The sequence below is a fragment of the Pteropus medius genome, unplaced genomic scaffold (genome assembly GCF_902729225.1).
Source record: "Pteropus medius unplaced genomic scaffold, Ma_sr-lr_union100, whole genome shotgun sequence".
Lineage (NCBI taxonomy): Eukaryota > Metazoa > Chordata > Mammalia > Chiroptera > Pteropodidae > Pteropus > Pteropus medius.
The window spans coordinates 8,245,907-8,270,305 of NW_024350319.1; the positions used below are offsets into that span (position 1 = coordinate 8,245,907).

At 35.4% G+C, this 24,399-nt stretch overlaps 1 protein-coding gene across 3 annotated transcripts in view; it reads right to left on the minus strand.

Moving 5' to 3' along the window:
* ERICH3 (glutamate rich 3) overlaps nt 1-24,399 on the minus strand; it is a 100,074-nt gene that overhangs the window by 25,391 nt on the left and 50,284 nt on the right. For all 3 annotated transcript variants that reach the window (XM_039838601.1, XM_039838600.1, XM_039838602.1), the window contains exons 8-11: nt 21,908-22,088; nt 13,373-13,559; nt 7,359-7,660; nt 2,309-2,542 (exon numbers count right to left, since the gene is read on the minus strand). In XM_039838601.1, the coding sequence (XP_039694535.1) occupies nt 2,309-2,542; nt 7,359-7,660; nt 13,373-13,559; nt 21,908-22,088 (904 nt within the window). The remainder of the gene's footprint in view (nt 1-2,308; nt 2,543-7,358; nt 7,661-13,372; nt 13,560-21,907; nt 22,089-24,399) is intronic.

The following is a 24,399-nucleotide window of genomic DNA, read 5'->3' on the forward strand; positions in this document are numbered from 1 at the left end:
CTACTGAATGGTAGAATTTCATAAAATAAAGAGCTCAGTGGAGGCCACCAAAGTCGGAAAGTGTCGTGGAAGAGTAGGGGGATGAGCTGGAACTGAGCAAAGAGCCTGGGAGAAGATTGGGAATCCATTCAGGGAGGAGATATATAAACTTGGGTAAAATTAGATATATCCATTTATATTTCCTCTGTTTAAAAATAAACAAACAAACAAACAGAGGCTCAAGAACAAGATAAGATAAAGAGCTCAAAATAAATGCCTCTAAAAGATTCTTAAAGAAGCATAATCCTTCTGGGGGGCACCAAGGGATTTACTTTAATTTTGGATAAATGGATATTTTCTGATTTGGAGAAATTTAGGCCCTGACATTGGGTAATATTTGTGTTTTTCTCTTTAAGTTATTTAATCTCGCCATTTTCAAATTTATTTATTCATAAAATGAAAATAAAAAGAAAAAGGACCTGCTTTTTAAGATTGTCTGAAGTGAATCAGATAACTCATGTAAAATATTTAGCACAGTACTTAGCATAAAATAGAATCTTAATAAATAATACCCATAGAGTGCCTTTCCAAGCACAGGATTCCAATTATTTATATGTAAGCAGTATTCAATGTTAAAACTTACATATTACTGTCAGTTATTCAATAATTACAGGTCTAAATGATTAAAGCTTTCCCTCAAGAAAGATCCAAGTACTGTCTACATCCTCTGTTTGAACATAAAAAATTACTCTTTCTTAGAAAAAATCCATTTGATATCAAGAAAGCAAGGTGATTATGTAGCACAAAAATAATCACCAGATGATTATATATTGAAAGAATGTACAAAATTTTTATGAATCAACATTTGATAATTCCTCATCATTATGAATAAAAAAAGGGAGTCCTTTGTGTTTTGAACCAGTTATATTTATATACAAGCATGTTTTCAATCTTTTTCCTAGTTCAAGTCCTTTGAAATTGTTCCTTTAAAATTTGATTCAGGTAACACTCACTTTTCCATAGAATTCTTTAACTTTCTCTATGTCGTGTAGGAATATAAACTTAAATCCAACATTTAAATTCAAATAGAGAAAATAGAGAAAAGAGCTTATATATTAGGCTTAGAAACATAAAACATGAAGATTAAGAGAAATTACAGAAAAGGCCTAGTTTAAGATTTTATAAAAAATATTTAAATGCTTGACCATTAATCATGAGTAGTTCTTTCAATTGTAATAAAAATGACAGGAAATCTTGTTTTCAGGTTTACTGATAGTTAACATTATTCTAAATTTTTACACTGTACCTCCCTCTTTGACTGTCAGGAAGTTTAGGATTAAATTTTTTAGTTCAAGCATAGTCATGATCTCATCTATGGTTCCTACTAAAATTATTTTCTCCTTTTAAGTAACATTAAATAACTCTGTTCCTTATATTATTGCCTTGTATGTGTGTCCATAAAATTTTAGAATAGGTTTATTTGAATTCTTTCTTGAAGAGAGTAGAAGTACAAATATTTGCTCTTGCTATAATTTGGTTACTTAATTTATTTTTATTTTATATTTTCTTACTATTGTCTTTGAATTCAAAATTTTGAGATTTTATTCAGAAAAAAATTGAGGTAAAAAGAATTGGGAAAAATGAAGAACAATTCAAAAGGTTATCATAATATGACCTCATTCTCTAGTCTAAAGCAAATGAGTTCCTTCTGTGATTGCACATTTTTTGTTGAATTAAGTTCTTCAAAAAAGTCTTCAAAATGTAAGTTATACTTCCGATGATGAGGGTTTCTTTCTCTACCTGAAAAGCTCTATTTTTCTTGTGAGCATTCTGAGTTGTTTTAGGCTTAAAGATAGTGAGCAAGCTACCCTTGCCAAGAAAGATAATTCTTCCATAAAACTAATATGCCAGCATCCTGTGTTTGAGGTAAGTTAAGAAAAAAACATAAACCTAAAGCAGGAATCTTCAACTTTTCCTTTGAGCACAGGTTACTTTTCATTTTTCCAAAGCCATGAAATGGTATGTGTGTTGTGTCCGTCTGTCAAATAGAATTTTTAAAAAAGCAATACTTTTCTAAGTAAACAGAAGTATCATTAAAGTTTTATCTGACATTCTGTTGAAAAAAATCCCAGCAAACTAAGGAAAGAAGAAGAATTAGAGTGACTTTATAATTTGAATATCTATAAAAGATTGATTGATCAGCATCCTCTGGTTATGAAACCATGCTCTAAACATTCCTTTAAAAGAAGATTACCTCATTAAATATAAGGAAAAGTAGTAGGCACACTTGTTAAACAGCCTATGTCATATGATAAGCTAAACAACTTGCCTTGTTTATCCTCTTCTAATTCACTCTCAGAACATCCATCACCCTCATCTTTCACATTGTCATCAGCATCTAGTGCCTTCTGTGATGAGGTTTCACTCTCCTTTTCAAGGTGTAAATGATCTTTTTCATCATCCGAAGGTGACTTTGACATTCCATTCATTTGATCATCATCCTGTCCTTCATTAGCTTTCTCATCTTGTTTCTCCTCATCTACTTCAAAATCTTCTTCATATTCTGAGAAAAGAAAATTTCCACTATTAGAATGAAAATAGAGTCCCTGACACTTAACCCATTTTACTTAACGAGAACTTTGACTCTATTATCCTCTCTTCTCAAGGCCTTTCTTCGCCTCTTTTTCACACAATTAGTGAACATGGAAAGCTAACAGCAAATGATCAAAGATTGCAATCAGTTACATATACAAGGGCACAAAAGAAATGAAGCTCCAAATGACAAGCTTGAAACCTAATAAGAGTTCATATACAAATGGACATCATCATCTACAATAACCAAAATGGACAAGAGAAGAACTTGATAGAAAACAATAAATTAGAGATAAATTAAAAATGAAGAGAACAGGAGTATAATAATGAAAGTTAATTTGGAGATCCAGTGAGGTCATATTTCTTATGAAGAATGTTCAAAATATTTGGATATCAAGTTAATGAATAGTGAAGTGGAAAAATTCAATTAATCAAGTCCAAAGGCCCTGAGAAGCAACACTGTGAAAAGCAATTCTTTGAGAACCAAATGGACATCAAGAAAAGGTATTACGAAAGATTTTATACCTAAGCCAGAACTGCAATCATATGTATTATTAATCCTTACAATCAATGAAATAATTATATTCCAAGGATTAAAATTCTTATAAAATAGAATATTCCTGTCACAGCTACTAATTTGCTTCATTCCCTACAGAGGTGCAACAAATCTGTAGCAGAAAAAGAAAATTGTCACATCAGATAAACTCCAGCTGTCCCTTGTGGTTATAATTTTTCACCCTTCATATTTAATTGTTCCCCTTTTTCTTCCACCAAAAACTAACAATCTTGAAGTGACAACATGCCAAAGATAGAGAGGAAAAGGATTTCATGCAGAACCAATTAAGCAAATAAACAATTATCTTAAAAATGAAAATTATGGGGAAAATACAGTTTTCCCTCTTTTGTATGTTTTAGTTATTAAATAGTGTTTTCTTTTCCAGTGGTGGGGGCCTCTCAGGTAATTGCTTGGGAGCTATAAACCCTGACCGGTGAAAGAAACTTAATTTAAAAATGCATGCCCTGTGCATCTGAAGAAAGCCATGTTAATGCAGAGAATGTATGAGAGAGATGCTAAGAGGAAAGGTGAAATCAGGAACTTTAATGAATAAAGGCAAACAAAAAGAATTCATCACAAGAATGTTTTCGCGAAAGAGACAATATGAACGAAAATGTAAATTATTAGTAGTAAAACAAAATTATAAAATAAGCTAGAAAATGAAGAATGTGGTTTATATTTCATGAAACAAACAGGAAATATAATAAAAACAAATAAGTATGTGGATTCAAACATTTCAGGCCACCTAATAGGATGGTTCTTCACTCGGCCCCGTTAGCTGTTGGTAAGCCTTTATGTGTAAGAGGATAAAAACTGTAAGATAAAAGACATTATAGTAACCCAACTCTTGCCATGAAGGAATCTCCAGTTTTCTTTGGAAAATAAGACACAGATACATAAGTGTTACTGTACTCATAGTATTTTTCACACATCATCCTCAATAATGTTAGTTTAATGCTATTGGGCTCAATTACTATGGATTTTTATATAGGACTTGATTAATTATGTGAAATAGTGTCAAGCAAGTGAAATGGATTTAAAGAAGGACAGGAAGTCATTTGGAGATCATGGAAAACTTTGTAAAAGGTGGTGTTTAGGTTAGCCACAGAATACAAGCACACAGAGAAACATGCACATATATCACTTTACAGATATTTGTTCCTGGTCACAGGATAAGCAGAGGGCCAGACAGAACATGAGTGAATGCTATAATTCCATCAATAGAACTAGATAGTAGGGAAATATGAGGGTTTTGGAGTCAGGCAATCATGTGCCCAGGTCCCAGTTTACATACTCACTGGTTGTGCGACCTTAGGCAATCTGCCTCACAAAGCTGTGGTGAATATTAAGAGCAATAAACCCTGGAAAATGCTTAATACAGTGCCATGGTCATTAGGTACCTAATCAATATTAAGGATTAGTAGTAATAGTGACTGTGATTGGGGTAGAGGGAGTTGGTTGTAGAACAGGAAAAATCACGCACAGTATGTACTCTGTACACTTTAATGGAGGCACCTGATTAAAATCAGAGAAGTACAAATGTCCACAATTAGGACATAATTACAGTTACATTATTGAAGCAGAGCATAAAATTGAAAGAATACGTAGTGAGCCATAAGAACAGTCTCTGCATCCTATTTTGCAGGAGCTTCTGTTTTTTTTTTCCCCTAAAAATATGAAATTTAAGGCTGCCCTGGCTTTATTCTACCCACCACTATTATCACATCTAAATATTAGCCTTCTATTAACCACAGAGTACTCTATTAGCATTATAGCTCAAAGCACATCTCCTTTGTGTCATCAACTCATGTAGTTTCAATATGAAAGAACTGGTGGCATGTTTTCAGAAGTCCTTTTTATAATTTCTTCTTTTTCCCCCATTTCAACTTCCTTATTACAGAGAATTCAATTAGCTTGTTGTTTACCATCCTTGCTAATGAGGAAGCGAGGCAACACGAGGTCAACATCAATCCAGCTGCAACCCTCCCTCACTGACCTCCACTCAAGCTTCTTGCTGCCCTTACCATCAGCGGCTGTAAAGAGCTGACGCCTTGCTGCTGCTGTTTCTTTCTTTCTTTTTTTTTTTTTTTTAATGGAAACAAGCAATTAAAGTCCATTAACTATCCAACACAGAAGAAAGATCTCAGAAAAGCTGTATTATAGGCATAAAGTATGCTATCCATAGCCCTGGCCATGTTGGTTTAGGAGAAACTAAATGAAGAAAATGAAAAGCTTCTGTTGAACGTGGTTTTAATAAAACTACATGTCTTGAAAGTTAAAACAAACCAAAAAAACATCCCATTTGTTAATCTCTCTGCTATTGCTGTGCTGCTGTAGATATTTCTAAATTCTCAGTCTAAGATAATAGAGATGAGAAGGGATCACAGAGGGAGAGAGATAACTCGGTCAGTGTTATGAGTGAAAACTCTTTAAGGATAATGTGAATACATTATTTCAGGAATAAACAAATAATGTGAATACATTATTTCAGTAATAAACAAACATAAAATCCAGTGCTATACCAGTTCTGTAATTATTCCCTTGGATAACTAAAAGCCTTGGGCAGCAACAAGATGATGTAAGGAAGAAGATATCTATGATGTGCCCTTTCCCTGATGCCAGACCTTCTACACATCATCTCAGCCATGGCTATTACTCCTCTAATCCAGGCTTTGCCTTCTGGGTGTAAGAGGGACACTCAGGCAGCTCCCATTTCTGATTCTTTGACATATCATCCAGAATCAGGTCATTTCAAGGATGGCTTGTACAGAATATCAAGTTGGACAGTATTTGAAAGTCTGGGCTTTGAAATTAGACATAGCCCAGAAATTAGACAAGCCTGAGTGTTGAAGGGTAGCAGAATGTGCCACCCCAAAATATGCCACTTTATTTTGATCTGAAGGCAAGTGAGAAGTAATAGATATAAGAAAAGATTGCTGCCTTCGCTTATTTGCCTAAAAGCAGGACATAAATTTGTAAAGGTGTCTCCCCTCCTCTCTCTAGCAGAAAGGACTGAAGTTAATCAAAGGAGACAACTCTAGACCCTTTTCATTTTAGATATGGCAAAAGAGAAATCAGCATAACAAATCTCAATAAAACTAGCTCTTAGCTACCATTTGATCCCCATATATTTGCCTTCTCACAATTTGCTGCCCCTAGAAGCTCAAAGCCCTTTTCCTTTGTCTTGTCACTTTTCTAAAACTAAATCGTTATTTGTTAAGATGCCACATAAGTCTAAATTCTGGGCACCCCTTTGAGTTATTCAGCTCTGAGTTCTCCCATGTGTATGTTCGATGCATATACTAATAAACTTGTTTGTTTATCCCTTGTTAATCTCTTATCATGTAGTTTCATTTATAAGGACCCAGCCAATGAACTTAAGTTAGGTAGAGAGAAAACTACAGTTTGAATCCTAGTTCTGATACTTTCTATATGTCTGAGCCTCAGTTTCCCAACTTGTAAAATGGAGGTGGTTATAATATCCACCACATTGAATGGTGAGGATAAAATGAAATAGTATGTGGAAAGTGCCTGGCTGAGTGCTCAGTGCCTGGTTCTTTTATTGTTGTTATTATCGTCACTACATTTATGAATGTGTGTGTGTGCGCGCCAGGTGTGTGTGCGGGTGTGTGTGTGTGGTGTGTGTGGCTCTTATGGGAGGGAGAGAGGTGAGAGAGAAAGAAGGATGAAGAGGAAGAAGGAAAGAAGGAGAGGGGAGGGGTGGGGAAAGAAGAGGAGAGGAGAGCAAAGGAGAGGAGAAAAGAAAACAAGAAAGGCAGACAGAGAGGCTCTAGGCTGTTTCTAGTTAAAGAATATTCTACCAACATATAATCATATAGCTTGTGCCTACCTGATGCCAAAGCATCAATTTCACCAAAGCAAGTACATTCAAATATTTTTCAAAATTCTATTTGGTCAGAATGGTCTCTATCTACAGAAGTGGATAGGGACTCTGGTTCACACAGACATAAACTCCCCTTGCCCTCCTCCACCCACAAGCACAGTCAGCAGTTCTGGAGTTAGGCCTGCCCTCCCCTAAGGCAGGTGCACAGGACTCCATGCAAAACAGTAAAGGAAGGTGGTCAGGGATTCCTCAGTGTAACAGCACTGCCTAAACATCATCACTGAGTAATAACACAATGAATATTTTTGCAAATTTGGTAATCACATTTTTAAGACAAGCAAAAGAATAGCAGCAACAATAGAAGAACCCTGTGTTATTATTCATTACCGTATTTAAATAGATTTTCATGGTCATCTTCCCAAACAACTTGTCCTGGTTTTCCTCTACGTTGCATTTCTTCTATTGCAGTTCTTACTTCTTCGATCCCTATTTTTTCTTCTTCGGCTGAAAAAATGACTGAAGCAGAGGTTTTGTTCCCTTCCATCTCATTCCTTCTTGGTATCATGTATGCTCTATCCTTCCTCAGTTTCCCCTCACCCTTCTCCAGTTCCTCTCTTTTTTGAATACTCCTTTGTTTCCTAGGTTTTGGTGATGTTGGTTTTTTGTCAAGACCCATTGCAATAATGCACCTATGAAAATACGAACATAAGGAGTTTATTAATCTTTATGTATAGCACAGTGGAACCTCAAAACTTTTTAAATCACTTATTCTTGTAAGAAACATCATAAGAAATATTTTATTATCGTACACATAGTTAATTTAAAATAAACTATTTCCTCTTTATTAATACTAAAATCTTATAAATGAACATGACAAATGCTCAATAATTTTACCCTCAATAATAAATAAGAAAAGAGAACAACTAAGAACTATAGTCTCAATCTAAAATTTGTGCCTTAAAGCATATTTTTGGCCTTAGAGTCATATATTTCTGCATTCTATTTATCACATAATTCTCATTTAAGGACTTGTGATATATATATATATATATATATATATATACATATATATATATATATATATATATATATATATATATACATACACACACACATACTCAAGTCCTTAAATGAGAATTATGTGATAAAAGAACATTCAGGTTTATAAACACAGGGGAGCAGAGAGAAAAATAATCAGAAGAAGAAAGATGGCATTCAGTCTTTGATAATTTATTATTCTAACAACAAAAAATGACATATAAGGTTGACTCTAAATAAATGACTGATTTTTTAAGAAACATATACATTCAAAAGTTGTTGTGTCCTTTAAATAAACACCTCAGGAGCCTTCACATTTATTTAAATAAAGTGTCATTATTATTTCTAGAATCGCCTTTTGAAACTTATACCACAATCTTTGGTGATTTCTGCTGGCAATAAGCTTTTGTTCTTTAAAGATGGCAATAATTTGCAGAGGGCATAAAGTCATTCAAAGTCAAATCTGATGAACCAAGAAGATGATCTAAATGTATTAAGACTTTAAAATTTTTTAAATCAGTTACAACAAAAATCATGGGAATGAATCCTTCTATAGCTTTTTTCCTATTTCTCAGTTAACATAAAAATAAGAATTCCAATAGTGATGATACATTAATAAGATGATGATTATCATAATAAGATTACAGAGCATTCTCTCTGTGCCAAGCTCTTTCCTGTGTACTATATATACATTATCTTACAGCATTTCCCCCACAGACCAATTAATTAATAACTATTGTCATTACTTTCAAATGAGAGAAGTGAAGCATAAAGGGTTCCATGATGTGCCCGAACTCACCCAGCAGGTTAGTGATGGAGCTGGATTCCAGCTCAGGTCTGTTAGACATCATCACCTCACACTCAAGTACAAAAGCATGGTTAGATTACAGATATAACCTTCTCAAGAGACTAGCTATACCTACAAACATGAGACCGCTGAGCTTACCACCAGGGAAAGTACTCACACTCCCCACCAGAGACTAACAGAACCTGAAGAAGTTTTCATCAGGGTCTAGAGATAATTCATGACCTGGAACAGGGGCCTGGCACTTATCAGTCTCCACTCTCTTCCTCCTCTAGAAATATACATGTCCCCCTCTCTCCAGGTTACACAACTATTGGGGAACTGAATCAATTACGATGGGTAGGTGAAAAGAGATCAGAATTCAGTCAAGACTTGTTGGTCTAGGAATAATAGAAATAATATGTAGAATTTGAAAATTGCCTCAATGTGAATCAAATTCAATGGCACTTTTTTTAAGTAAAGATTTTACTGAATTTCAATCATCTCTAGTCTAGAAATAGGAATTAATTCTTCCCACAAGCAAATACGAGAACTTAGTTACATCACTTTTCAATATCTCCTCATAAAATAAAGCTAAAAGGATCTGTACTCAAAGTAGCTATTGGGCTGTAAAAAATGAGATAATAAGAATACACTTACCTCACCTATATTAAGTATGATAAATACTTCCCAACTGTAATGATGACATACTTAGGAAAGTATGCTTTCCTTGGAATAAAAGGAAATGAATCTTCACAGAATATGATTACCTACACTGCCTTCTGTTCAAGCTGTTCTTCCCTTATCAATGGCAATACCAAATCCATTGATCTGGAGCCTCTGCTATGCTGTTACTTCAAGTTTATGTTGTGACTGTGTAGATATTTTGATGCCTCCCTACTGCATGCACAGACTTTTTATTGCCCATCTGCTTAAGGGAATTGGACAAACAAAGTGGGTAACATCTGTGCTCTCCTCATCACTGACTACCTAGTTGGCTTCAGAGTATAATTTGAGGTGTTGATTCTGATTACTGAAGCTTTCTGTATTCTTTTTGGTTAGGCAATTCTTCTTCCTGTGTTTCACTCTAGTAACTGAGAGTAACTACCATGTCTCGTCAAATAGTTTCCATAAGTGAGGTATAAGATCAGTTTTGGAACTTCTGCACTTTGGAAGTGACCACTGCCAAAGTTTTCTTGTTTTTTGAGGACCTTAAGCACATAATTCCTAATTATTTTTAGAACTATAATTCCCTACTGTTTTATTTTATCGCAATAAAAGTTCTAGGAATCATTATTTTTAAATGAATTAAAATAAATTTCATTTTTAAAGAACTGGAGGAATTAATGTACAGCCCTTTAAAATAACATAAGTATTATTATGGATGTGACCCCCCCAAAAGTTATACAATATGATAAGTGATCAGTCTCCTTAGGGGCAGGTCTCAATTTTCACTGGAGTTCTGTAGTATGGGTACTTCTAGAATAATCAGAGTAGTGTCAAGTGGGACAGGGACAAACAGGCAAGGCTCCAGCACTCACCTACCCATCCTTGCCCCTATTTAAACCATTCTGCCTCGACGTTTACCTGGTCTGCAGCAAGGAGAATTCAAGTGACACCACACTGTTCTACTTCGGACATTCACAGATTTCATTTGAAGAAATGATTATGAAGCCAACAAAATATTGTAAGTAGGTGAAGGGACTCAAAAGATTAAAAAAAAAATTAAATTTTTAAAAATAAAATTAAAGATAAAGAAAACTAATGTTTTATGAGAACTGAGCCTTTTAGTTGAGGATAATAGATCTTACTCTAATGCTACAACTATTTTTGTTGTTGTTATTTGAAAAGTTCAAAGAAAGAAGCTAGAAGGGACCAAGTGAAATTGTATAAAGAATTGGACAGAGGCTAATAAGTATCGAATAGGAGAGAACTTGTCATGAATCAGATTTTGGTAACGATTATTGAATCTCCATAGGGAATATTTAGGATCAAATATTTATAGCTTGGATTTGTACAGCAACTCCCAAAGAATGCGATGTGTTTGCACAAGGATGATGGTATATAATTTTTTGAGAGTTAAACAGATATGTGTTAAATGACTTGCTCACAAATATGGAGGAAGCATATTTGAGATGGAACAAGAAAGCAACTTCAGGTGCGTCCAAAGTACTCCTGGGCACCCCTATTGTATCATCTGAGACCATGTGCTCTCCCATTTGCTGGATGACTCATATCTCATCTCTCTCCAAAACCTTCCAAATCCCTCCTTCCTCAATCTTGACCTCACTGATAAATTCTTGTTTGACTGAAAAAAAAAAAGAAAGAAAGAAATAATCCACAGAGAACTATCTGTTGGCCCAAACACATCCACCAATTTACCTCTTTCTATCTTATATGCCATCTCTCCACCTGTTACTATAATGTTTCTTCTCCTTTAAGGCTAATGCCCCCACGTGAGCCCTGGATCCCATCTCCTCTAGTCTACTTAAGCACTTTGCTCTAGCCATTTCTCCCTCTATGTTATGCTTAATTAATTTTTTTTTTCTTCTCTGGAGTATCAATCCTATCTATCAGCATATAACCTTATTGTAATAACTCCCATCTTGAAAAATAAAAAGCCTCCTTTGACTCCTACATCCTCCCCCCTGGCTGTCACCCAAATTCCATCCTTTATAGTTGAAATCTTTTAAAAGAATGATCTATATTATCTGGCCTTACTCTTTTCCAATTATGTCTTAAACCCACTCCAATTAGGCTTACATTCCTACCACTCTACTATTACTTGTGCCAAGATCACCAATAACCAACACATTACCAAATCATGCTTGATCCTCATTCTTCACTTACTTTACCTATGCACACATTCAACCCTATTGATCAAGCTCTTCAAACATTTTGTTCATTTCCAAGACACCACTCTCTCTAAGTTCTCTTTCTAATCACCGCCTGTCCTTCTTAGGCCTTTTGCTGGTTCCTCTTTATCTCCCTCATTTTTTAACTGAAGTAACCTGGAGTTCATTACTCAAGCATCTTCTCTATCTGCATTCAATTCGTAAGCAATCTCATCCCATCTTAAGACTTTAAATGCCATCTATAAGCAAATAATTCTCAAATTTATATTCCCAATTTGGACCTCTTACCAGAACCTATAGATGTCTCAAATTTAGTATGTCTAAACCCAAAATCTCTTTGTTTCACCCTGTTTTTTCTCCCACAGTCTTCTCCATCTTAGTACACGTTAACTAGATATCTTTCCAGTTGTTCAGACCAAAAACTTTTTAATCATCTTTGGCTCTGTTCTTTATCACATGTCCAGCATTCAATCCATCAATAAATTCTATAAACTCTACTCTCAAAATACATCTAGAACCCAGTCATTTCTCTTTTTACCATTCTCTCATTTCTGAAATAAAGTAGTTTCCACCCTTTCCCTCACCTGCCTAGTTTATTTTTTCCCATAGGAGCTACTGTCAAATCATGACAGGTCATTGCCCCAAATCTAACTTAGAGGCTTTGCATCCCTCCCAGAATAAAAGTCAAAGTCCCTGCAATGACCTTAGGGGTCTACGTAACTTGGCCTCATGGTCTCTCTGACCTCATCTTCTATTGTTCTATTCCTTACTTTTGCTCTGGCCACCAAGCATATTCCTGCCTCTTACCCTCCATATACACTTTTCTTCTACCTGAAAAACTATCTAGAGGAAAGACTGTTTTTCTGTTTTCTGCTCAAAAGACATCTTATCAGAAAAGGCTTTCTTGACCGTCTTATATAAAATAATTCCACCCTCTGACCCTTCTCCCCGCCTCACTACTTATATCTCCCTTAACTTGTTCTGTGTTTATCATGCTTATTATAGTCCGATATATATTAATGGGTTTATTGGGATGTTAGCCCTTTCCCCATTAGAATCGGCTCCATGGAGGCAGATACTTTGGTTAGTTCATTCCCATGTTCTAGTTTAGCATATAGTCAATCTCCATGAGTACTTTCAGAAAAAAATTTAAAAAAGCATGCAAGCGAGTCTCCTGACTTCAGAAAGAAAGTCCAGTATGAAAGCTAATAAACAACTTACCTCTGATCGTGCATTTTCTTATGCCCGAGATTGAAACTAGGAGCATGAGAATGATATTTGGGCCACACCATAATGCAAGCACACCTATAAAATGCACAACCTATAATGTCCAACCGTACAAGCCAGATGCTTGCACATGTTTTGGGACTCAGCCCAAAACCAGATACTAAGAGGAATGAGAAAAAAGAAAAAAAGAAAGAAAAAAAAAACCCCTCTCCTTCACTTCAGAAACAGAACTTAAAAGCATACTGAGGAAAGGAAGATTCAGAGAGAAACAGAATTTGAAACAGCACTAGCTTTTATTCCCATTATGAAACACATGTGAGCATCTAATTTATCTTATTTCAAATACTAAACAAGGGGTTTTAATAAACAACCTTTAACTTAGATATTTTAGGCTCATCTACACTGACATCTTTCTTAACAAATTGTGCATCAGTCAAAGCATAAGAAGAAAAAGGTAGCAAAACTTGCCCTCTACCAAAGGGCATTTGTTTCCATACTTGTAGCAAGGAGATGATCTCTCCACAGACACAAACCCAAAGTAGCCTCGTTTGCCTCCAAGTCTGGAACTTTTTCGATGCTTATATTCACAGCAGGAGCTTAACCTGTTCACCTGGATCCCATTCAAGAAAAAGGTGAGACTGAAGGGGAAACCATGGTGCCTTTTGGAAATAAACTGAAAGGTCTCTGGAATTAAAAAGGAGATACATTAGTGAAAGCAACTGACTTTGGACTAACATGTGCTAAATCAAACTTTTCTATTACAGAACTATAACATTATGGTCTAGAATTCGGTGGTCCCAAACTTTTTGGCATCAGGGACCGGTGCTCCTATAGGAACCTAATGCCTGATGATGTGAGGTGGAGGTGAGAGGTGATGCTAGTGCTGGGGAGTGGCTGCAAATACAGATGAAGCTTTGTGCTCACCTCCTGCTGTGCGGCGCTGGTCCTCACAGGCCACAAACCAGTACTGGTATGTGGCCCAGGGGTCGGGGACCCCTGGTTTGGATCGCTTTCTTAACATAATGACAGATTTTAATTCATAAAAACACATTCTATTACTTTTATGTATAAAAAATACTCTAAGGCTTTATAAAGCTCTTTGATATGCAACATAATGACACTTAACATTATATGAGCACTTCCTATGGCCAGGTATTATGCCTGATTATCTCAGGTGTGTTATTTCTCAACAACCACATGAAGTGGAAATATTATTATCACTAGTCTAGATGCAGAAATTAAGGCTTAGAGAAATTCAATAAGTTACCCACAATCATACAGTAAGTGAGAGAGTTAATATTTGAATCCAAACATCTCTCTAGATTCCATGCCTCTATCCTGCTATGTTGTCTATTGAAAAAGTACATGACAAAGGCTACTGTGAGCCCAGTAATGCTTTTAAATAAATGTATATTTTTAGTTGTAACTTGAAACATCCTATTACATATATACATGGGGCAGACTTATTGCATCTCCAATCCATTTTCAATTCTATCTGAATTCAAGGCTATTTCTTGCTCCCCCATTTATCCAAATGTCCCACCAATAAATTAAGAACCATTGCTTATAATTAATAGGTTTTAATCATTCCAAGTCTTTACAAGGCTCACTGAAAACATCTCACCCTAGAGGTCCCCAAACCTAAGCCTGAGAAACCATATTTTACAGAGTGACCCAGAAACCTGCTTCTCTTGACACTTCTAATGTCACTTCCTACAAAAGAAGCCTCCCTGGACCCTTCTACTTCTACTGATAATAGAGTTAATTATTTTTGCCTCTGCTATGTACATATTTCTTATTGTTGCACTTATTACAATATATTAAAATGTGCCTACACCAGCGGTTCTCAAACTTTAGTGTGCATCAGAATCACATGGAGAGCTTATTAAAACACAGATTGCTGGGCCTCACCCCAGAGTTTCTGATTCAGTAGGGCCCAAGAATTTGTATTTCTACCAAGTTGCCACATTCTGCTTATGCTGTTGGTCCAGGGACCACACATTGAGAACCCTGATGTTTGCTGTCCTGCATGTTTGTGAAATCTGTGAGATCTGAAACTGGCCTTACTGATCTTCTTTTCCCCAGATCCCAGAACCAAGGGCATAGGAGGGCCCCAATAAATAATTGGTGAATTATTATTTTAACCTATTTCTTTTGGAATCATCTAGAAATACTGTGTTTATACTATATTGTGCCTCTAAAAAGAAATCTAAATCAGATGCAACGTGTACTAATGAACAGACTTATCAAAAAGATAATTTTCATCATTTATGCCTTAGTTTTTATGATGTAAATTAAACTAGGAAAGAGAAAATTGAAAAGATAGTGTCTGGGGAAACTAAAATGCATTGGATTTTAAAATAGACTTGTCTTTATGATATTTGGACTCCTTAAGTGATGACTAGAAAGCTAGTTAGACAGCTTTCATTACAGAAACCTGAATGGAACATTCGTGTGATATGATCCATTCTGCTTCAGTGTCACAACCCATGATTCTCGAAGTACCCAGCCCAGGAAGAGTGTACAACCAAGGAAATGCTGAGAATAGGCATAGGGACATCAGCTTCTAGATGTGATTGTCCTTCTCTTAGGTACTCACGTGACTGAAGAGCTCATCCATCTATTATTATTCCATTTCTTCCATTTTTTTCAAACTTATTAAATAAGAATTGACACACTTGATCTTTATTCCCTTGTTAATTCTTTTGTAATTTTATCTTTTAAATTTTAATGACACTTCCCAACCTTGACTTAATGATTCCTACATAGAGTAGTGGAAAAAAACAGACCAGAAATTTACATTTCAGAATTCCCATCTATGAAATAGAGATGGCAGGAGGAGTGAATGAAGAAGCGAGGTGGAGGGGGTGACCCAATCTGCCCATTTCACAGAGCAGTCTTAAAGATTATATAATATACAATATTAAAAGGCATTCCATAATATTTATAAAATAGTTATTCATTATTGACAGACAATGAAAAACACTATTTTAAGGCACTAAAGAGAACTAAAAATACTAGAAAGATATCAAATGTGGTTTCCTCCTTCAAGAAGTAGTAATTAACAGGAGAGACAAAATTAATATACCAAACTTTTGGAGTGAGGTCACCAAATTCTATTCCCTTAAAATATTACCTCTTAAAATGGACCATTGGTGTAAAATAAATGGAGCAGCCGTTATTCATAAAAAAAAAAATTACTAAACTTTTAGTAAGAACAGTGGAAATCTGAGGCATTCTTGCTTGGGTATGCTTCCATCCTTCTCACCTGCCATGACTTTGTCACTGTAGTTCTAATAAGGGAGAGCAAGCCATAAATAACAAGCAGCTTCACTGTCAGTGGGGGCTGGCTTCATTTGAAACAGAAGAAAAAAACCTGGCCAGTGGCATCACCACTAATAAGTAGCAATTTCAGAGGCAAGCTAACATGAAAGGCCAGAGGTTCTGCTAAACCAAAACTAGTTTGAATTAGGGCAAGCAACAGACCAGTGTACTAGCCAGAAATGTTACAGTGAGATACAGGCAATAAAACAATCATAGATGCATTTGGAGGACAGCAAAATTTGTCACTCCAAGATGTGTCTCTTTGGCATAAATATTATTTTAGGCTGATTATTTTCAGGAAACAAAAGACTCAGGAAGAACCTTTTACCTTCCCCTTAACTGCCTAAAAGAATTTTGAGGACCTACTGAATAAAGGGAGCTATCATTATATATAACTACAGTTTAATATGAACTAGGTGTGATAGGGAGAAGCAAGCAAGTCCCATCTGATCAAAGTTTTCTCTGTCCCATTGTTTCTGCATGGCCCAGAAAACATTTATTTACCAAACATTAGTTCCTTTCATCTAGCTGTGAATTGCCTTACTTTCCTCTGAAATTCTAGACCTCTATCCTCCTTATCCTTGGTCCAGAATGATATATATACTTCGTACTGGCTAATTGTCTTTGGAATCTCGTATGTTTGTGCAGATTCTTCATATGTACCTATTCAATTTGATTTTCCCTTGTTAATCCACTGTGTGTCATTTTAATTATTCAACTAGCTCAAAGAACCAAAGGAGGGAAAAGGGAAATTTCCCCTCCCCAACACATTCAGTTAGCTCTCAATATATCCTCGGTTAACTGGAAGTGGCACGGATTGGAGAAGGCCCAACCTATTCATACATCCCTGGCCAACCGGAAGTTTGCACCCATGAACAAAAGAAATATAAGAAAGCCTGGCAGAAAAATCAAAGTTGGTACAGACTTGAAAAATGCCCGAACTTTGAAGGTACTCCTGAACCCACTGTAGTGGGTTGAATGTTGCCCTCTAAAAACTCATGACCATCCAGAACCTCAGGACTCAGTCTAATTTGGAAAGAGCATCCTTGCAGATATAATAGAGAGGCATCAAGATCAGATCATCCTAGATTTGTTTTGTCTTAAATCCAATGACTGATTTCCTTATAAGAAAAGGAGAAGACACACACAGAGACACACAGAGAAAATGACATGTAAAGATAGAAGCAGAGATTGGAATATTGGAGCTACAAGCCAAGGAATGCCAAGGACTGCTGGGAGTCACTAAAAGTTGGAAGAGGCAAGGAAAGATACTTCCTAAGGGCTTTTAAAGAGAGCATAAACCTGCTAACACCTTTATTTAACACTTATGGCCTCCAGAATTGTGAGAGAATAAATTTCCATTGTTTTAAGCCACCAGTTTTAGGGACATTTTTAATGCCAGGCCCCAAGAAACTAACACACCCACAAACAGATCCACTGGCAGAAGGTGGAGGCTTTACTGGCTCAACGTTTTTGAAAACAACCTCTGACAAATCTGGATGATTACTAAACTATAAAATACAAAGACAACCAACCCTAAGAGACTAGCCTAAAAAATAAAAATAGAATTTAAAAAAATCTGAGCAGAGACATCACTGGCTGTATACCAAAGGAGAGAGAGGATAATTTCACAGACTTGTTCCAAAAAAGTTACTAAACAAACAACAACAAAAACAGGAGAGAAAAGTCAGAATCTAGAATCCATAGTTGCTCTAATACATGATCTAGAATGTTCAATTTTCAACAAAAAGTTAAAAGACATGTAAGGAAACTGGAAAGTGTGACCCATACTCAGGGGAAAAAAGCCATCTCCTAGGAACCTACTTAAGAGAAATGAAAACAGATGCCCACACAAGAACTTTTATTTGTATATTCATAACAGTGTGATTTATAATAGCTCTAAAAGTGGAAAGAGTACAAATGTCCATCAACTGGAGATGGATAAATAAAACATGGTACATTCATATAATGAAAAATATATATTCATTGATATAAGGAAACAAGTATTGACAGATGCTATAAGTGTATGACTCTCAAAAACATTATGCTAAGTGAAAGAAGCAAGACAGAAAATACTGTCTACTATATAATTTCATTTATATAAAATGTCCAGAAAAGGCAAATCTTTAGAGACCGAAAACAGGTCAGTGGTTGCCTGGGGCCAGCTGTGAGAGTGAAGAGTAACAACCAAAAGTTACAAGGGAAATTTTAGAAGTGGTGGAGATGTTCTAAAACTGATTTATGATAATGCCTGCACAACTTTATAAAATTTCTAAAAATCAATGAATTGTACATTTACAATGGATAAATTTTATAAAATGTAAGTTATACCTCAGTAAAGATATTTTTAAAAACTAAAAAAAATCAATATATGATAAGTGAAAAGAAGTAAAAACTAGTTATTATAAGTCGCAGTACAATGAAATGCTTTGGTTTTAAGTGAATAACATTCGTAGCCATCAAGAGAGAAGGATAACCCAGAATAGAAATCAGCTGAGAAAGCTTCACAGCCTTAATGCGAATCTTGTAAGATGGGTAAGATTTGAATTTAAAATCCTATTTGAATTACAAAGGAAATAGCACACAAAAAGACAAGATAACAGCATTGAGGGTTTGGATGAGGGAGCAATGCGGAATGCACAAATAGGTACAACAGGATCAGATGATAGAAATACAAGAAAAGGAGGCAGAAAAGAAAAGGATTATAAGAGGGTCAGAAAAAAGTTATTTGGTTCTTTGTATCCACATGAACCTAGGAAGCCAAGGTTTGCCTCATTTGAAATGATGAACATGGTAAATCAAGATGCCTATGAAGAACTGTATTCTTTGCAAGTAGCAGAAATATTCAGTAACTTCATAGGTGTACATAATAAACAATCAACAAATGGCTTGATGTCTAACATCAAACCACAAGACATCATGAATTACTATGGAAATAAAAGATGCACTTGCCACATTACTAAATAATTAATTTTATTGTTATTTCTCATCTGAAAGCAAGACAAGTTAATGAATGCCACATTTTTAATGAGTTTACTGCTCCAAGCATAACGTTAAACACTCCTTTTTTAAACAAGTCTTCTAAAAAAACTATTCACATTTCACTGAATCTTGCACAGTTTTGATTTGTAAAAAGGGCAGATTCTTTTTAGTTCCGCTAAATTGCTAAAATTACTGAACCACAAGTCAACTCTGAGTCACCGAACTTTTCAATTTTGAATAATTACTTTCCTGGCAATCAAGAACAAGCTGAGACAAAATTATTGTGTGGACAGGATTCAATTATTTAAGTCCCTATCCCATCCTATTATTCTAGACTGTCCAATGACATTACAAAAAGCCAGTCCCAAGATCAATATGTATGCAAATAACACTTAACCAAATAACACTCTCGCATAACCTTTGGTTTCACGCTCTTATCACAGAGTGTATATTGTCTCCCAGAAAATCATTTAGCTAAGTCTTGTTCTTTTTTCATTTGTATGTATCATGGTTTCCAGCAGTCGAATAGACATTATACATGCATTTTGTTGAATAAAGCATGATCTGAGACCCAGGAAGAGTTTCATTATATTAATTTCAATTTTAGACTATAGCTAATTTCAGCAATTCTTCTAAATTAGTAGTTGAAAGTTATACTTAAAAAAGATAAGTGCATGTATCTATGTCACTATCATTAGCAGTTTCATACCCTTTATACTATGAAAATGTAGGAAACTCTTTGCAACTGAGAATAGCTAACTGGGGCTGGATAGTACTGAGCAGAGGTCCTGCACCTAGTTGAGGGGCCAAGATCTATTCTTGACCCTTTCCAGAGCTGTACGTGTGACCTTGGAAAGCCTGGACCTCTGGCCTCCTCTCATTTTCCTCCCCTACAAAACAGAAGGAATGAATTCTCAAATGCTATGATAAAATAAGTCAAAATAAATTACATTTCAGTCAAATATATAAAATGGGGGAAATAGTTTCTAGCATTATTGAGCATTATTTTTTATAAATTTTATATATTTCATAAAGTAAAATATTAAAATTAACATTTAAGTGTTTACCCTTTCTTATGTTGGAAAGTTTTAATATTTAATCCTTAAATATGCATAGTTTCTTTTTAAGTACTTGAGTTTTTAAAATTAATATCACTGATTTTGCTTGATGAGGGAGAATGAGAAAGCCAAAAGTAACTCTGTGTTTCCCCACAACTCCTTCCTTGGCCCCCAAGTCTAGATCAAGATGACCCAAATAAAAATGTCTTTTCATTAGTAAAAACATGATTACTTTTTAAACAGTTTCTCAAACTAGGAAATAACAAATATAATCCTATAATAACTGTTACTTTTAATTGCTATTCCACAGAACTAAATACTGACAAAAACCATTGCATATGTGAAACCCTGTGTGGCAGAGGTCCCCAGTCCCCAGGCGCAGACCAGTACTGGTCCATGACCTGTTAGGAACTGGGCTGCACAGCCAGAGGTGAGTGGCGGGCCAGCGAGGCAAGTTTCATCTGTATTTGCAGCCGCTCCCCAGCGCTAGCATCACCACTTTATCTCCACCTCAGATCATCAGGCATTAGATTCTCATAGGAGCACTGATCTGTGGTCCCAAAAAGGTTGGGGACTGCTGCTATATGGAATATAAAATTTATTTTATGCTAATGAAGGGGAGAGAGTTTGCCACTCCAAAACATGTCTCTTTGGGGTATTAATTATTTTAAGCTGGTTATTTTTAAGAAACAAAGGACTCAGGAAAAATCTTTGACTTTCCCCTCTGCTGCCTAAAAGAATTTAGATAGAGGGCCTGTTCTAGGAAGGGAGCTATCACCACAGATCACTATACTATAATATGAACTAGGAGAGACTCATCAGGGCCTAAAGATCTAAGTTAATTCTGCGTCCCATTGTCTCTGCATGGCCTAGCAAACATTTGTTTACTAAACATTTGCTTTCCATCTCCCTGTGAACTGCCTTCCTACTCTTTGAAGTCTCAGTTTCCTACCCCTTCTCCTTATTTCAAAATGGTATGTAAGACTCAACTGCCCAGTTTGTCTCTAGGGCCCATATTCTTATGGAACCCCTGTAGATATATACATAATTAAATTTGGTTATTTTCTCCTATTACTCTATCTCATGTCAATTCGATTTTTAGACCAGATAGAACTTAGAAGTGTAGAGGAAAATTTCTTCCTCTGCAACACTAACAAACATGGATTTATGATCAAATGAAAATGGAAATGTACTAAATTCATTTAGCCAGATTCTGTACCATGTTATTTTGGTGTGATTCACCGTGAATTTATTGGATTTGTGACTTTATCTCGACATGCTTCAAAAAAACAAATTGCCAACCTGGTATTTTTCTCTTAGAATAATGTATAATATAATCGACTATGGCAAGCCAAATAATTAACTTGTAATTTGGGGGACAGTTTATTCGTGCAACATTTTAATGATCATATATCTCTATCCCAAAATTAATCTGTTACTGGTTAAATCACTACAGATTCTTTCTTCCACAATCTGCAAGAGTAATTGCTGCTTCAGTTTCAATCATGCAGTAGTAAATCTAGATTTACTTCAAGGCAGCTGGGTTATAAGTCCCTAGATATGCATAATTTCATAGAGTGATTGAACTCATTTTGATATAATATCAATAATAGCTTATCTATAACATCAACTTCGAGCAATTAAAAAGAATTCACATTTTATGTGTACCTTTTTCGAGTAGTCTGCCTTTGTAGACACAAAGGTTTTCCCCACCACAGTGCTGTTGATAAACTTTTATTTCATCCCGGAAGTCTGGGTGATCATAAGATAGGTGCAGATTTTTCCCCAAATAGATCATCGTAATAACTGCATTACTATGCAGTGGTGTTTTATGAATCCTTCTTGAATCCTAAAATCAACAACAACAACAAAAAAGGGAGAGATTATTAACTAATTATCTTCTAATGACATTGCAATATGAAGAATAGAAAAAACTATTTTTACGTACCTAGCGACAAAAACTTTATAAAACGTCGGTCTACACAGTGCACAAAAAGTAAAGCCTATTACAAAATAAATCCTTCTAATAATTATAACATATATATTTTAGCTTTGTGTTTTTAAGGTAAATGCTGGGGATTTGTACACGATTTGTCACTTCTTATTTAATGTATGTGTGTGCATGCACACATGTGTTTGTTTTACATACAACCAAAATATCAAGAATCCTAAAAGGAAACTGTTCTTGGCTCTTTTAGCTGGTTCTCAAATAAAAATTTAAATCACATTTATTAAATAAATATTGGTGACATAATTTTGTCCTAATTTGAATTGACATTAATTTTGATTTAGCTATTATTTTTGTAATTGAGTTGTTTGTCTTTGCACTTGAGCACTGAGCTTATTCTATTAAAAGGAAGATACATACATTTATACATTTGATCCCTTCTATGGTCACTCTGAAGATTAGGCACATGTATTGTTACATGCCTAGGATTATCCAGTTTCAAAGGAAGCATTCAATTTAATGAAAAACCAACTATTAACATGATTTTAAATATCAAACTATATATCTGACAACAACAAAAAAACTACCTCATAAACCTATCCAATTTCTATGTCATTGACCAATTTAAATTATTCATAAAATAAACAATGAACTTAAACGCCAGAGATTAAAAGAAATGTCCTGTGCCTTACCTCCTAGTTTATATTCTAAAGTATTTTCACAGTGGTGAATGAGCACAGTGTTTGCCTAACCTTTAAGAGGAAGACAAGGAAAGACAAGCAGAAAAAAGGAAGAGAAGGAGGCAGAGAAATAGGAATAGCTAGTTGAGACTTTAAAAGGGCTTATTAAGAACTCTGCCAGTTTCTAGAATTATATAGAAGCCAAGAATTACCTTTAATCTACTTCTCTTTTCTAAATATTAATTTTTAGCTAAATGAAAAATATGAAAAGACCAACTTTCTGTGTAATCCAAGGCAATTATTTGAGTCTTATTTCACTAAATTACAGATGCCTTGGAAGCATGTATTTTTTTTTTTTTTTAAAGAGAAACAAAGCTGCAAATAAAATTCTGAGGGGACTGCTAAAATATTTCCATCTCCAGACCTATCCCCTTCCATCACAGAGGATCTTATTCAATTCTTTCACTGAAGCAAAATCCAGAGGAAGTAAATATGATAAATTCTGCAAATGACAGTCTAAAAAGTGTAAATAGACAACATTTGAGATTTAAAATCTCAAATAGAACATTCGAGATTTAAAATCTAAGCAAATTGTTTTGCCTGCGGACAAAGAGAGCTTCCAAACAGAAATGTTTTGGGGACATCAGGAGCCATGAAGGTAAATCAGCAAACTAGGTAATTCTTTGCAGACTGGAAACATTTCCCTGAGTCACAGTTGAAAGCAAAGGGATGATGGCAGTCCTGGCTCCCAGCTGCAAAATCATCCCGTGTTTCCTCTTGCCTGGGCAATTGTGGAGCTGCGAAGTGCATGTGTGCAGCTCAATGCAAAATCACCAGCCTAAGACAAATCCAGCTCCAAGCTCCCACTAGAATATTTAATGATATGACGGATGAAATCAGAGCATCCCCCTTTTGTTAAGCAGTACTTTCTAAAGTGTCATGGATTCAGAGGCAGCCCTGTGAGCTTCTGGTAGATAACTACTATAAATACATGGTAATAGTGGGATTAGAGTGAAGAAAAGGCCTGCCTCATACCTACAAGATGAGAAACTGGAAAGAGGAACATTTAAACATAAAATAAAGGAAATGACAGCTCTTCATGCTTTTCGTTTACTCTTATTCATATTCTTTTTTCTGCTAAAGGGTATTCCTGATAGCAACATCTCTTTTCTCCTGGGTCTGGTTGCTCTATCCCTTTTTAAAATATTCCCCAATTATTGCCACCAAATAACCTTTTCTGGGTTCTAACAAGAGGCCCAAGTGACAGCTCATGATTAAATATGTGCACTAAGAAACGAACAATTGTTTCTTTCAGTTGACTAAATTGCCTCTGTACTTACCATCTTCCAAGGTTATAATGACCCCAGACTGATGAAACTTTAACGAGCTTCCACAGCCCTTTCTGCTATCCTTGAGCAAGAGTTTAAACCTTCCAAGAAAATTCAGCTCCATTTCAAGAACAGGAGCAAGGACTCATGCCCCTGAACAACCAAGGGTTATCTTTCTGACTTCCTTCCCCACTTCCTTTCTTC